Source organism: Eulemur rufifrons, chromosome 28, assembly GCF_041146395.1.
Source record: "Eulemur rufifrons isolate Redbay chromosome 28, OSU_ERuf_1, whole genome shotgun sequence".
In the NCBI taxonomy this organism is placed as follows: Eukaryota; Metazoa; Chordata; class Mammalia; order Primates; family Lemuridae; genus Eulemur; species Eulemur rufifrons.
The window spans coordinates 16,791,578-16,807,822 of record NC_091010.1 but is presented as its reverse complement, the minus strand read 5'-3'; the positions used below and the strand labels follow the sequence as shown (position 1 = coordinate 16,807,822).

The 16,245-nt window shown below is 41.8% G+C and overlaps 1 protein-coding gene across 26 annotated transcripts in view; it reads left to right on the top strand.

Annotated features, from left to right (window-relative positions):
- The window catches only part of KCNMA1 (potassium calcium-activated channel subfamily M alpha 1), a 725,165-nt gene that overhangs the window by 699,432 nt on the left and 9,488 nt on the right, over positions 1 to 16,245 (top strand). For 15 of the 26 annotated variants that reach the window (XM_069460487.1, XM_069460484.1, XM_069460483.1 and 12 more), the window contains 3 exons: positions 4,021 to 4,215; positions 6,082 to 6,200; positions 7,779 to 8,003. In XM_069460487.1, coding sequence (XP_069316588.1) covers positions 4,021 to 4,215; positions 6,082 to 6,200; positions 7,779 to 8,003 — 539 coding nt within the window. Of the gene's footprint in view, positions 1 to 4,020; positions 4,216 to 6,081; positions 6,201 to 7,778; positions 8,029 to 10,318; positions 10,348 to 16,245 lie in introns of those variants that run through there. The other 11 variants (XM_069460485.1, XM_069460471.1, XM_069460463.1 and 8 more) reach the window with 2 other exon arrangements.

Below are 16,245 nucleotides of genomic sequence, written 5' to 3'. Positions count from 1 at the left end.
ACTGATTTACTACTTATCTCTGTAGATTTACCTCTTCTGGACATTTCATATAAATGGAATCTCAGTATAATATTTTCAAAGTTCTTTCATGTTGTATTATGTATTAGAACTTCATTCCTTTTTATGGTCACATAATACTCGCTTCGTGGATATAATATGTTTTGTTTATGTATTCATTAGTTGATGGACATTTGGGTTATTTCCACCTTTTGGTATTATGAAGAATGCTTCTTCTGTAAGCATCTGTGTGCAAGTTTTCATGTGGACATATATTTTCATTTTTCTTGGGTATATACGTAAGAGTGGAATTGGTGGGTCATATGATAATTCAATATTTAAACTTATGAGAAACTGCCAGGCTGTCTTCCAAAACGGTTGCACCGTTTTACATTCCTGCCAGCAGTGTATGAGGATTCCAATTTCTCCACATTCTCACCAATTTTTATCTGTCTTTTTGATTACAGCCATCCTACTAGGTATAAAATGATATGTTGTTGTGGTTTTGATTTGCATTCCCTGATGGCTATTGCTTTTGAACCTCTTTTCATAAGTTTCTTGACCATTTTTATATCTTTTTTAGAGAAATGTTTAAGTCTTTTGCCCATTTTAAATATTGGGGTTTTTTTTGTTGTTGAGTTGTAAAAGGTTTTTAAATACTGAATACTAGATCCTTATTAAATATATAATTTGCATTTTTTTTCTCATTCTTTAGGTTGCCCTTTCATTTTCTTGGTAGTATCCTTCAATGCATAAATTTTTTTATTATTTTTTATGAAGTCCAATTCATCTATTTTTTTTCTTTTGTAGCTTATGCTTTTGGTGTCATATTTAATAAACTGTTGTCAAATCAGAAGTCATGAAGATTTACCCCTATGTTTTCTCCTAAGCATTTTGTAGTTTTGCCTTTTGCATTTAAGTCTTTGATCCATTTTGAGTTAATTTTTGCATGTGGTGTGAGGTATAGGTCCAACCTTATTCTTCTGCATGTGGATACCTAGTTACAATACCATTTGTTTAAGAGAATATATTCTTCCTCCACTGAATGGTTTTTGTACCCTCACTGAAAATCGATTTACCATAGCTGTATTAGTTTATTTCTGGATTCTCAATTCTATTCCACTGGTCTATAAGTCCATCTTTATGCCAGAAGCATGCTATGTTGATTACTGTAGTCTTGTAGTATGTTTTAAAATCAGGAATTGTGAGTACTCCAACTTTGTTTTTCTTTTATAAGATAGCTTTGGCTATTTCATGTCTCTTACAATTTCATACAAATTTTAGAATCAGTTTTTCCATTTCTGTCAAAAACCTGGTCTTTGGGATTTTGATAGAGTTGACATTAAATTTAGACGTTGTTTGGGGTAGTATTCCATCTTAAGTCTTCCAATCCATGAACATGGGTTGTCTGTTTATTTATTTAGGTTTTTTAAAAAAATTAGTAATATTTTGTAGTTTTCAGTATATCAGTCTTGTACCTCTTTGGATAAATTTATACCTAAGTATTTTATTTTTTTGATGCTATTGTAAGTGGAATTGTTTTCTTAATTTCATTCTCACATTTTTCATTGCAAATGTATAGAAATACAATTGACTTTTGTATCTTGCAATCTTGCTCAACTCATTTACTACCTACAATAATTTTTTAGTGGATTCCTTAGGGTTTTCTATATACAATAGTATGCCATCTGTGAATGGAGATAGTTTTACTTCTTCCTTTCCAATATGAATGCCTTTTATGTCCTTCTAGCCCTGGCTAGAATCTTCAGTACAATATTGAATAGAAGTCGTGAGAAGAGATTTCCTGGTCTTGTTCCTGATATTAAAGGGAAAGCATCCAGTCTTTCACCATTAAGTATAGTGTTTGCTGTGGGTTTTTCACAGATGGCATTTATCAGGTTGAGAAAGTTCATTTCTATTCCCAGTTTGTTGAATGTGTTTATCAGGAAAGGGTATTGGATTCTTTTAACTATTTCTTGTATCCATTTTAATTTCAATATCTTACATTAGAAAGGACTTGGGTAAGTATACGAAGTCAATTTTGCATCATTTTATCTTTTACTTCTTTTTATAGATAATCTATATTTTTAAAACATTTATTTTATTCCAAAGAAAGTACTTCATACATTTTTCTTTTATTTCTTCCAGTAACTAACCAGTCAGAAGGATGCTTTTCCTTTATATCTTGAACACTACAGTTCCCTTGTCAAAAATATTTATATCGGCTGTTTATTCACTCTTTATGTTTGAGCAAGGACAGGGCAGTGTTTCAGGATACAGGGTGGTGAGTGTTCAGCATGCACCTTCCATGCTGTTAGAGTTCTCCCCTCAGTCTGGATCTAGAATGATAACTGTGGCCCTTGTCAAAGCCTTGTGCCCAGCTCTCACTTATTTGTTGTGGTGTGCAGGGTTGAGTAGTCGTCTCGTGCTTCTCACGATGGGTTATCTGACTGTAGGGAAGAGGATTTACCTCTGAAAACTTTGTGAAGTGTCTGCATATGTGCCCCAAGGTGCCCTCCACTAGAGCACACCCATGGCAGCCACCTGCTGCTGGTTCACATCCCAGGAAGCTGACCCTCGTGACCCTGACCGTGCCTTTGCTGAGTCTAAATGGAGTCCTAGAACGGAGCCAGACCGAGGAGTACAGACACAGGAGTGAAATGAAATGCTTTTGTTTGAAGCTTCCTTCCCCTCCACCCACTCCCCAAGAAAAAGCAAAACAGGAAAGATAAAATAGTCAAGGGAAGGTTGGGAATGGATTTGACTACTCCTCCCATCACCTAATACCCATGTCTCTGATATCAGTCCAAAAGTATTTATCGGTGCATCCTGTGTACCAAGCATTTTTCTAAGTGCTTCTTGTATGTTAAGTTATAAAGTCCCCATAGCCACTCTGTTATTACCTTTTATAGATCATGAGACTGAGGCACAAAACTGTTAAGTAACTTTCCAAGGTCACACAGCTTCTGAGAGGCGAAGTGGCATTAGACCCTCAGCCCCACTCAAAACCGCCTTACCTGGTTTGTTCCCCACTATGATTTGCCAGGTAAACTCTCTAAGAAGCTGCTGAAGTAAAAATGCATCTTTCCTAACCTCTTTCCAAAGGTACATACATCCTCAAAAGCCACAGGCACAATTTGGTTTGATTTGATTTAGGCTGCTTGATTTCTTCTTGCGTAGGAAAATGGAATGCATATCCTGAATTGAGATTTTCTCAAATTAGACTTGGTGACAAATGCTGTTTTAAGCTCTTTTATTTGACATCTTATTAATTTTTTTAAAACTCTCATTGTTTTGTTCCTGACACACCTGTTATATTTCAGATGTGTGACAATTGTACACTCAGATGGAAACTTCTTTAGTAAGCTGTATTTACCTCAGACTACTGAGGTTATTTTAGAAAAAAAAAGCCAAAGAACACACACTAGGATGTTCACCTTGTCATAAATGTATCTGGCATATTTAATTGATAGAGACTTCTGGGTTAGACAATTATCAAAGCACATGATAAATTGTTGAGCGTGTGGCATTAATGATTCTCTTGGCACCTCGATCCTACACAGAAAGGGATTTTGCCATTGTTGGGAGGCTTCTTCCTGGCACGTGGGAGACAGGATCTCGGAGGTCATCCTTTTGGGTTAGTGATCGGGGCAGGCTGCGTTTTATTATGTGTGTCCAAAGTCCCATGGTAGACAGGTAGCCTGGAGGAGGGAGGCAGTATTTGCATCCATGCTAACACCAATTACGGTAAACACCAATTATTCAGACTTGAGCCCTTTAATAAAAATCCCCTGAATTGGTTTTTAAAAGTCAGGCTTTCATGGCAGAGCCAAGCAGGAGAGAAAAGAATGGAATAATTGGAGGCTGCTGTCTTTTCACTTCCCACATAAAATTATTTGAAGAGACAGGCCAGAACTTTAAACAGGAGATACCAAGAAAAGTTGTAATTTGGATGTCGGCTGTCATGACTTTAGGGTGTTTGCTTAAAGGACTTTTCCCTCCCCTCTTTCTCTCTCTCCCCAGACATACTTCAATGACAATATCCTCACCCTGATACGGACCCTGGTGACCGGAGGAGCCACGCCGGAGCTTGAGGCTCTGATCGCTGAGGAGAATGCGCTTCGTGGGGGCTACAGCACCCCCCAGACGCTGGCCAACAGGGACCGCTGCCGCGTGGCCCAGTTAGCCCTGCTGGATGGGCCCTTTGCGGACTTAGGGGTGAGTTCACAGCACAGAGGTCGGCTGAGCCTACTGTTACAGGGAGAAGCTTGATCCCAGAGAACTTGATGTCACACAGTGACAAGCTAGGCATCTTTGCTCTTTCCTACTGTAAGTGACTGCAAGTGGTGACACTTATGGTTCACTGTGTGTCAGGCACTGTGCTTTATTGCACAATAATTCGCTTTAGTCCTGGCGGCAACCCTTCGATGTAGGTGCTCGTCCCACACCTTCTAAGGCACCTGAGGCCCAGGGAGGCTGAGGGGGGACCTATCAGGAATTTGCACCGAGGCACGTGGGCTCACTCACTCCTTGTTGCTCTCCTCAGGTGCTTGTCCGCAAGGTGGGAGGCAGCTGGGGATGGCAGCGTACTGCCCAGGTTGGGAAGTATGCCGCAGGGTCTTGGCACGGCTCAGGATGGCTCAACCCAACGATGCATTCAGGCACATGGGGATCCCCAGCCCCCAGGATTCTGAGTTTTTGTATCCTTGCATGGCCCAGGCACCTGTGATTTGCAAAGCACCAGGGTGGTCATGTGTGTCCCGAACCACTGGCCAAACAGAGAGAATCTCATGTGGACGCCTCTAATTCAAAACCCAGATCTTGCAATTTCTGGGGCTGGAGCCAGTCGCCTTCCCCCAGGCCCTCCCTGCGGCAGAGTGACCAGCCCCTCCCTTTGGATTCCACGTCCCAGCCTGGTTCGGGCACTTTGGCAGAAGCATGCAGTCTCCACTCTGTTCCCAGCCTGACCCCGTGGACGCCTTCAAGGGGTGGAGCCGCAAGTCACAGGAACTGATAAACGTGTTGCACAAACGTGTTGCACAAACTGATAAATGTGTTGCCCAGAAAGACCAAATAGTAGAAAAGGAGCCAAGGAAAGGGTCTGTGTCCATTTTTTTCTGAAACACCAATGTACACTTGCACCATGTTTTAGTTTGGTTGTGGGCTGGGACCTATGTTAGACCAGCTTTTTTGAAAGGGAACTTCCATAGCCAGTATCATTTATCTACAGATACTCTTGGATAGGATAAAGATTTTAATGACAGTGAGATGTGGCCCCACCTGTGTTTTCTAATGTGACACCACTGTGGAAATCTCAATGAAGAGAAGGATGAAACTGGTCATTTTATTCCCAGTGATGTCATGCTGCAGTGCCCAGGGCCCCTCATATTGGCTACTGAAGCCAGCACTTCCAAGTGAATGCATTTGCTTCTTCTTTCTGCAGCGGGCCCCAGAGCCTGGGAAGGTGGGTGTGAACTGATTAGAACTGTGAATCCCAGCTATTCAGCCTGCAGACCTCCAGCTCCTAGGGAAACACATTCTCTTCCACCCTTGCCATCTCTGAGGTTTGTAAATTGTGCTTTTCACACAGTCCTTACCTGGAAGAGTGAATCACCATAGGACCCGGTGGGGTCTTTCCCCTTGCCCTGGTTTTCATTATCACTCAGGCGGTTTTGACAGCACGGTCCAATCACGGTGGTTACACCTGAGCTGCGGCTAAACATACTCACCATTTTGCAGAGCTGGTTTCTTCTCCTCAGCTGAACGTACACCTGAGACCTTCAAGCTTCACACCCTCACTTAAAGTGAGGGAGAGGCATCATCTCCTTTGAGCTCTCATCGCTACAGGGGGAAGACTGGAGAGACACCAGAGGAAAACCCCATTATTACCTGATCCCCAAAATCACCCATATTGTGTGCAGGTTGCTAACCATGTTGACGTCTTCAGCCACCGTCCCTTCGGACAGACCCTCCAACTCCGGAGACACCAAAACAAGCTTTGTTGAAAAGGCCCTTTTCTTCCTGGTCCTCAATTTTCAGTCAAATAAAAAGGATATTTCTCTCTGTTCTTTTGTTGTCTCCCAGGATGGTGGTTGTTATGGTGATCTGTTCTGCAAAGCTCTGAAAACATATAATATGCTTTGTTTTGGAATTTACCGGCTGAGAGATGCCCACCTCAGCACCCCCAGTCAGTGCACGAAGAGGTGAGTATCTGCTTCTCCTCTGCTCTTCCAGCCAAAGGCAGAGACATCCATGTTCTCTCCTGCCCCTACTATAAGGCCTGCATTCTGGGTACATGCTCTCAACATGCAAATTACTCTGCCAGCATCAAATCTAACACCGAGTTTGGTGGCCATAGGAAACATTTTTCTTTAATTACTAATAGCAGATATAAAGACATTGTGGGAAGAATTCAAATTTTGTAGAATAATTCCATCACCCAATTACAAAAGTCTAAATAGAAGCATCTTCCTCTATCCAGCTACTGGGATAATCTTTGTTGGTACTTAACATAGAGATATTTCATATTGCTAGTGTTTAAGGTAAATGGTTCTTTTGCCATATCTTGGGATCCTATATTTTTACTTTATATATTTTAAATTGACCCACTTTTTGACTTTTATATATTCGCTTTAAGAAAATTATATATCATCTTAAGAAGAAAAATAAGTTCAGAAGTGCTAGTTATATTTTTCTAAAATGCATTAAAATAAATTCATAGCTAGCAAAAATTAAAAGTACAGGCTACAATTCTCAAAATCAGTGAGTTTATGTAATATACCCCAGGAAACAATACTACAGACATGAGTGTTTCTCAGCCTTGTTTACATATTAGAATCACCTGGGGAGCTTTTTGAAACATACTCTGATTACTTTGATTTAACTGGTCTGGAAGGAAATATATATATATTAAAATATATGGCAATCACACACATAATATATGTAGCCTGGGAGTTACAGTAACCAGAGTTGAGAACAATTGCTATAGACCAGTGAGTTCTTAGAGTTTAGCAAGCATGAGAGTCACCTGCAGAGCTTGTTAAAACACAAATTGCTGGACCCCACTCTCAGAGCTGCTGATTCAGGAGGTCTGGGGTGGGCTTGCTTAAGAATTTGCATTTTTAAGAAGTTTCCAGGTGATGCTGTCTGGCCTGAAGACCACAGTTCGAGACACACTGCTGTAGATGAAATGGAGTGATTATTTTAGTTATGTCTGGTGTTAACCAGAGAAAGCCTGTTCTAATTGAGGAGAATAATAAATAGTGTTGACAAGTAGGCAAGGGAGTGTCTTAGATCCTTCCATATAGCAAAACTCCCATCACAGTGGATTTTTAAAAGCTAAAGAGGACAGTGTAAGGAGACACTAGGTCATGGTAAACAAAGATCCTGTGATGTGTGTCTGGGGTTGTCAGAAAACTCTAGAATAAAAGTTGCATTGCAGTACATGAAACCTCCTGCAGTTGGGCTATGTGGGATCGAAAGTGAACTTGACCTTGTGTGGAAACTTGCATGTAGACCATAGGAAGCACAGTTTGGTTCTCCCATTGCTGGTTCTAATTCAGCATCTGTGGGCTCATGGCTGGGCTCCTCTGTTGAGTTAAACAGAGGAAGATTTCGTTTATCTTGGAAGATAATTTTAAGACACTGGGGACCAGCTAGAAGTGCATCTTCCAGATCCACTGAGAGACCTAAGCAACCAGGCAGTTGCTTTTGGTTCAGGGAAAGTTGAATTCTCCACCCGGTTACCCAGAGGCTGTGATGTCTTTGCCTTCCCTGTCTAGGTATGTCATCACCAACCCACCGTACGAGTTCGAGCTCGTGCCGACGGACCTGATCTTCTGCTTAATGCAGTTTGACCACAACGCCGGCCAGTCCCGGGCCAGCCTGTCCCATTCCTCCCACTCGTCGCAGTCCTCCAGCAAGAAGAGCTCCTCTGTCCACTCCATCCCATCCACAGCGAACCGACAGAACCGGCCCAAGTCCAGGGAGTCCCGGGACAAACAGAAGTACGTGCAGGAAGAGCGGCTTTGATATGTGTATCCACCGCTACTGTGTGAAACTGTATCTGCCACCCATTTCCCCAGTTGGTGTTTCCAACAAAGTAACTTTCCCTGTTTTCCCTTGTAGTCCCCCCCCTTTTTTTTACACATATTTGCATATGTATGATAGTGTGCATGTGGTTGTCATTTTTATTTCACCACCATAAAACCCTTGAGCACAACAGCAAATAAGCAGACGGACCAAAAGTTATTTATGATTCTAGGGGAAAAATAACCCAAAGGCATGCTCCAGACATAAATAGCTCACTGCAGGAATGAGTTCACAGATTAGAAGGGAGCACTTATGATCAATGTCAGTTAGGCAGAGCAAGTTTATTTAATGTAAAAGTAAAGTTTATTCTGATTTATCAGGATTATCAATCAGGGTGCTTTGGGTTTTGATTTTTTTGTTGTTGTTTTCCTTTCTTTCTTTCCTTTTTTTTAAATACACACACAGTAAGTTAGCACATGTTTATTTGGAACAAGCAACTAGAAAGCAATGAAAACATATCGATTGTTTCCACTCTCTGGGCCGAAGCATCGCAAAGCATTTGAAAAGCTTTCACAGTTTGTGTAGATGATTATTAAGCACCTGCTTGTTGCAAGAGAGCATCAGAGATTTTTCTAGTTACTCACCAAGGCCTTTTGTCCCAGAGCTAGCTTCCTTTGGGAATTCAGATGAACATTTCTAACCTTAATATAGAGGAAAGAATAGTATTCCATTCATAGATGTACCAAATTCTAGTCATTTAATTTAAGTGAAAAGAGCTTTGATTGCATATTAAATTGTTATTCTGTCTCCTTATGTTGCCATATGAATAGCTATTTTTTTTTTCTTTCACTTTTGACATTTGGGATGAAAAGCCATATGTATCATAAATAACAGATGTAAGTCATTAAAAAACTGCCTTCCTGGGACTTTTACATCTTTTAAAAGGTGAATTACTTACCTTATGTACAGAATAAATAATGCTCAAGAAAGAGCAAGTATTTTTCCATGCATTCTGAGGGGACCTTTTTATTCCCCTTGGGTTAGCTAGGACCCCAATGCCAGGTAGGAGGAATGGCTGGGACAAGAGTGAGAGGAAGACAAACCCAGCTGCAGATCATGTTTTTCTAGAAGCCGACATGCTAAATACATTACAATATAGGAGGATCAAGCCACCGTCGACTCAACAAAGAAAAGCCAGCTACCACCTTACACTGTTGGCACAGCTGCATGGTGCTGGCTGTCCCGATGCAGAAAGCTGGTGGGAAAAAAATTCCTCCTCATCAATTTCTTTAACATAGCCAATTCACTCGGGCAGGGGAATGACAGTAATAGAGAGCTGCTCCTTGTCATTATGGGATGGGGATGAGAAGAGTGCAACAGTGAGCCAAACACATTTGGGTATAGTTATTTTTATCTTTTGTTTTCTTTCTTTCGTTTTTCTTCTTTCTTTTCTTAGCAGCTAGTAAGCATGAGAGGAAAGGTAGAAAAATACCCTTTTTTCAACATCCGGTTGTCAGATGCTTTATGCATGCAAATCATGCTTTAGGCAGTGCAGTAGTTCTTAACAATTGGCCAACTCCACCATAATCAAATTCTTATATGGATGGACTAGCCCTGGGCTGATATATATATATGTATATACATATACATATATATATATATGTTTGAAACATTTACTTTAAAATATTCCATCAAATAGAAAAGGGGTATAAGGGAGGAGGAGAAAAAAAAAGTCACAGCTGTACCATCTCTATAAAGGTGTTTTTATGGTGAATGTTTTGGGTTTAGATTTTGGATCCCCTGTCCCCTCAAGCATGGTAGTTTTGGAGATTTGCTTGCTGTGTGAATTGACAAGCACTTTTACTGACAAAATGGTGAGGCTCAGTCAGAACCTCCACTCCCCGCACCAGAGACAGGGACAGTGTAGCATTCAAACCAGTAATGGGGTGGGGAATAATTGTATACATGTAAATTAAAAAGCCCCCTGAGTGGAAGAATTTTTTTCAAATTATTTTTGTCCCTATATATTGATTTATATTACTTATAACTATCTCTTTATATATAACTATATATATAACTATATATATATAACTATATATATAACTATATATACATCTTCCCTAGTTTTGGATCATGAAGAGCTCTTCATGCATTCTTTGCAAAGGAGGTTATAAAGTTAAGCCCTCAGAACATTTATAACTATGAGAATGTGCCAGTTAAAGTGCTCAACAGGAAATATGACAGTTTAAAAGCATTGTAAAACTCACATAGCTTACTTCTCTCTCTAAAGTGCAACAAGGATGAATAGAATGGGCCAAGGTATGACAATTAATGGTTCTGCATGACCTAGCCACTGCTGGGGTTTTCTTCTATAACGTTGTCCTTGTGAAAACTTTTGTGGAATTAAAAAAAAAAAAAGGAGTTACAAATTTTATTCTGTTATTGGTTTGTTTGTTTTTATTTATATTGTTCTGTTTGTGGTTTTATTTATTTTGTTTTGCTTTTTCCCCTCCCCTCTTCCCTTTCCCTCTCCTTTTCCCTTCCTTCTTCTCTTCCTTCCTCCACTTTCTAAACTGCTCAGCGCAATGAGGCTGTGCTGCTGCTATTGCTAGATTCCTTAGAGTTTGTTTTGGTGTTCTTGGGTTTGGGGTTGGGTAATTTGGGGGGAACTTCTCTCCATCTGGCTTGCCTTTAAATCTGCACGTGGCCTCCCTGCCCACCTTGGTACCTGCTCCAAGGCCAAAAGCATTTTCCCATCAAGAATCCCAGCTTCCTTCACTCCCATTTCCACCCCCCACCCCCTCCCCCATTGGTCTGTTCACATCTCTGTGTTTATCTTGGCAAGACCTATTAAATCAAGTGATGATGCCAGTTGATAAACTTTTCTGGAAAACATTCGCAGCTAATCCATTTGGCAAACCTGCTTCTCTGTTAATATTTTATCCTCCTTTTATTTAAACTAGGAGGGTTATTAATGACAAAAGCATTAGTCTCCCTCATGTTTAACGAGTATGACCCAAAGTTAAAAGTGTTTGGCTGTATGTATGTATTAACTCAGTAGCTCATACCCAGTTATCTGGGGGCTGATGGTGCGGTCTCTGTGTTACTCAAGTCTCTCCTGCCACCTGCCTTTCAGACATTTGGTAAATCCTAACCAGAGATCGAAAAGATAGAGAGAAAGTAAATCCAAATTGCATTTTACCTACAATCTGCTAGCAACTCTGATGAGATGATATTGTGTTGGGAATGGAATGGGAACAGACTATGACATGAGATGAAATTTGGGGGATTTCCCTGGACTTCGGGCACATAATCAAACCCCACTGGTAGATAATTGAGAATTGGTCATATTTGGGTAATGATATACTGGATGATGGAAAAGGATCATTATTACATCTATTTTATGAGCCAGAACCATGATATTATATTTTCCTTAATAGAGTGAAGAGTCTCCCCCACTGATTTTCATGTGACCCCACACTTCCCCTTGCACTTTCAGGAGAACACCTGCTCACTTAGGAAGGAGGCGTACACGTTTCACATATTCTGTCTCTTCCCCTCCCCACCCACAAAAGAAACAACTAGGTAAGGGTAGAAAGAGAAAGAGTCCTTTGAAGAGAAAGTATAGACATTTAAAAAGAACAGGATCTAGGAACTCAGCTATGTGCTCCATTCTAGAAGAGAGGCAATTTATAAACCATTTGGGTCTGATTTGCTTTGGACTTTGAGAGGGGTGATCGTTAAATAAGCTGGTAGACCAGGAGGCCCAGTGAAACTTCAGTCTCAACACCCAGATGATCATGGAATCATCAGGGTCCCTAATGACTGCTACCCAGGGTTCTTCCCAAAGCCAGTTCAGATGGATAAAGAGAAAGCTGGACCTTTGTGTATATAGTTAAATTTCCACCACAATTGAGAAAGTTTTCAAATTCTGTTGTGAATATCAAAGGTTATGACCCAGAACCTTACAGTAGTTGCTCAATAAATGTTTGAATTGACATTTCTAAACCTTTAACCATTTTATAAATTATCCTATCTCCTTGGTTTATTTTTTTTTTTAAAAAAAGATACATTCAGTGCCTCTAGGTGTTCCGAGGGGCTGCTGATCTGGTGGCACTTTCTTGAGCTGGGTACACAGCTTCCGAGAAAGAGAACAGCCCCGTGAGCTACTGAGTAGAGAGACTGACTGTGCCTCTTGGCAGCATTGTCAAGATCCCAGATGACCAGAGAAACTTTTTGACTGGCTCTTCTTCAGCATGGGAAAAGCCTGAAGGTGTCTGCATCCCAGTAGAGACAATTAAATCAACCTGCCAGGTTCCCATAGCAACAGGCTCCTTGGAGGAGAAAGAGTAGAGCACAGAAACTTCAGGGCCTATGGAAGTCAAGACAGGATAAAAATCAGTTTCTCAATCAGCTTCTTTCAGCCCCTCCCTGCTTTGTCATAATATGATGAAGAAGTAGCTATGGGCACCTGTCATTAAACTGGTTGACTGTCTTCCACGTGGAGACAGTTGCACATTCATTGCAACTACTGCAGTTGAGAGGGCTTGATTATCCCCTGCCTCCTGAAAAGGAAGCGTGTCGAGTCTGTCCTCAGGGCATTGGCTGGACCAAGGGCCACAGAGGATGACTGGGAGGGAGGAGTTTGCTCTGCTCAGCGAATGGCAGCATTAGACTTTCAGTTAAAAGAGACAAATAGAGTCATGGTAGACAATTGCAAAGAAGTGAGATGGTTTTCATCAAGGAAAACAGCTCCGGTCCTGGTACAAACAATTTTCATCTCTATGAGATTGCCATACTTTGCCCACAGAGAGGAGAGCAGGCAGTGTGCATGGGCAGGGCTGCCGTGGGCCTCAGGGTTTGCAGGGCAGAGGAAGAGCACCAGCCTGCCCATCAGAGATGTGAGATGCGAAGCCATGCAGCATCGCCCATGGAGGCTGGAGCTCCTTGTTAGCCCTGACTGTTCTCAGCTGTTATCTCTCTCCAAATGAAATCTTTACAAGCCCTTTCTCTCTAAACCTCAGCTTGTGGTGCAGTGAGAAGAGGGCCAATTATTCCAAATGCCTTTGCTATATCATTGTCTCTCCTTTCCTGCACTCTTCTCTGGGGAGTAGTTACGTGAAAAGGCCACATCCCACGGCACTGACAACCCACACAGCCAGCAAAGCAGCTCTACTTTCACAGTGCAGCCTGTTTCTTTCTCTGCTTATGGGATCCCGGGAAGCTCCATCAGCCCAGGTCTGGGGTCCTTCCCGGCCATAGCCCACTCTTCCAGGCTGCCCCACAGCCCTGTGGCTGGAGGAAGTCCTCACCCTCGTTCTGAACCCTGCATTCTCAGTGATGAAACTAGCAGTGCAAGGCACGGTGGGCTCTCGGGTGGGGTAGGGTGCCTGTCAAGTGAAAGTCAGGGACACAGAGGCCCACAGGAGGGTGGCAGCCTTGAACTCTCCAGACATAACACCAAGTTACCCCTTCCTCTTCTTCATCTTCCAGATGAAATCTACCAACCAAATCCTTCTCTATCATCTCTATGGCCACAAGCCACATTCTTCAGGCCAGCACCCCAATCTGTACCCCCTAGTTCTCTACCCAGTGTCTCTGCTGAAGGGCATCATTTGTAATCGCACTCAAAATGTACCACCCATCCTTATATCATCCCCTGGTGCTGGTAGGACTCAGATTAATGCTAACCTTATACGAAAAGCTAACACCTTACCCATCAATTACCTTGGGCCAGACATTCTTCTAAGTACTTTACATTCATTAACTCATTCAATCCTCCAGACAACCTCAGATGTGGATGCTGTTGGTGTCTCCACTGAGGGATGCAGAGCCTGAGAGACACTGGAGTCCATGAAATTAGCCACTGTGACATAATGCCTGCTAATATTATTGATAATACTAAGAATCTTCACAACTCACATTTACTTATTGTGTATTGGGACCTGTGCTTTGTGGGCATTAACTTCCATCTAGCTAAACAATAATATTAGGAAGTTCATATCCTCAGCCCTATTTTTACAGAAGAGGACTGAAGCTAAGGTAAATTAAGTAATAACTTGCTCCGAGCCATGCAACTTGTATGTGAGGAGCAGGTTCGCTTGACTGGGACCCACTACCTACCCCACGCTGTCTCCTTAGCCTGCACCTCATTACTTGGCCGTGGTGGACAGCTCATGGCATGGCTGGTCTTGACAGGTGACATCTCCCAGTGGCAGCTGTGTTACCAGCATCTCTCTGCAGTTGTCTTCCAGATTTTTCTCTTGTTCTACTAGCCCGCTAGCCACAAACTGAAATGCCTCTCCTTTCCTAACTTCACTAACTCTGGTAGGTCACACTTTGTGCTCAGAGCGATGACATCAGGTTTCTCACTCTCGAGAAGCTTATTAACAAATGGGGCTATTTTTCTCTGGCAGAGAGGAATCCCTCACAGCTGGATCAATTGCCCTTCTCATCTCAGGAATGAAAAGAAAGCTCCTGAAACTCTTTCTGGCACGTGGGACGAGGCAGGGAGTGGAGATAAACTCAGGGATTTGGATTTGTCCTTGACCACTTCGGCACTCATTTGAATTCTTTCTCTGAGTCCTCTTCCTTGTGGCCAATTTTGTAGCCACACATTGGCATTGTTTCTTCTCTGGAAGGCAAGATTCAATAAATCAAATTGTCACTGTCCTACTTAAAGCACTCTGCTTCGAAGCCGAATGACTGGCGATCATTAAAATGAGTGTTCCTCTGAAACTTGTCGGGAGAATCTCTTCATAAAATACCTTGGCCACCGGACATTGTAGTCAAATGCCCAGAGCATTCGTATATTTCCGTTTCCTCAACATCCTACCTAACCAAGTCTCCAACATCACATGCCTATACATGTATCATACATACACGTGCACACATTCATACCTCTTAGGAGGCACCTGAATTAAACAGCTGTTTGTCAGGCATAATGGAAACTGGAACTCCTCACCAGAGTGTGCCTTAACACAACTCATTCCTGGTGTGGAAGCTGCATGTCCAAGACACGCGCTACTCTGCTTATATATATATATACATATATATATTTTATGGCAAGAAATTTAAAAGGAAAGAGAGAAGGTTAAATGGGGAAATAATGCTCTCTTTCTCACAGACAGCAGAAGGAAATTGATATTCTCTCTGCCGTGAAAGGTCAAAATGCCAACTTTGACTTGAACCGTAAAGACTAAATTCTGAACAATTATTCTCTGCAGCAGTTGTAAAAATTTCAGCAAATTGTGTCTATCTTAGGTCTCTCACCCAAAAGACCTACTCATTTCCATCAACAGAGTTCACTCTTCCAACCTGGCATGTCCAACCTAGCACTAAATCCCTTTGCAAAATCCATCCACAGAACAACATGGCCAAGACCAAGGGCAGCTCAGGCAAGCAGAGCACAAACACCAGGCTCGACCCCTCTGAAAATCATCTTTACACATAAACCGTTTGAAAAAGTCGTAGTTTGAAATTGTTCCAACGGCCTGGCAATGCTTTTAAAACATGATAACCATCACACTTTACTCCTCTCTGAAAGGTTAGTTTAATCGTAGATCACAAAAAATTGGTTTCCACAAATGCATAATGGTTCATCTATGTCACACTTGAACTAAATGGTTTTTTAAATGGAGCTGAAATTATTTTGATGTGTACACAGTCCCCGATTTCTATACAACCTTTTTTAACCAGCCCATCAGGAACCTTGCCTCTAAAGCCTCATTAATAATTCAGATGTGCTGATGACTTTAAAAGATCTATGGAATTGAAGCTTAGGGGAAAAAAAAAAAACTCTGCTTGACAAAAAGATAAATGAATGTAGAAAGAAGCTGTAGGAGTCTGGCAAGCTGTAGATCATCTCAGAACAGATTGTAACTTTATCATTCTGTCAGGGGGAATAATTTAAAGCACTTAATCAGTTAGCTTCACTGTGAGGATGTAGCATTATGAATTCCTATCGTCCAATCTGTTCAAATCAAAGTGAACTTAATTATAATAGGTGAGAGAGCCAGAGAAGGAGGCGGGTGGGGAGGACGAGGCAAGAGGTAGCAAGTTTCCCGTGGGGTAAACTGAGCGGCTCAACAAAGGGTCACGGGCTTCTATTCAGGCTCATCCCAGCTCCAGCGACAGCCCTCAGCGACACTGAGGGCTCAGGACACTTGAAACAGCAAAAGTACAGACCAAGGAGAAACATGCCAGAAACAGGAGTCA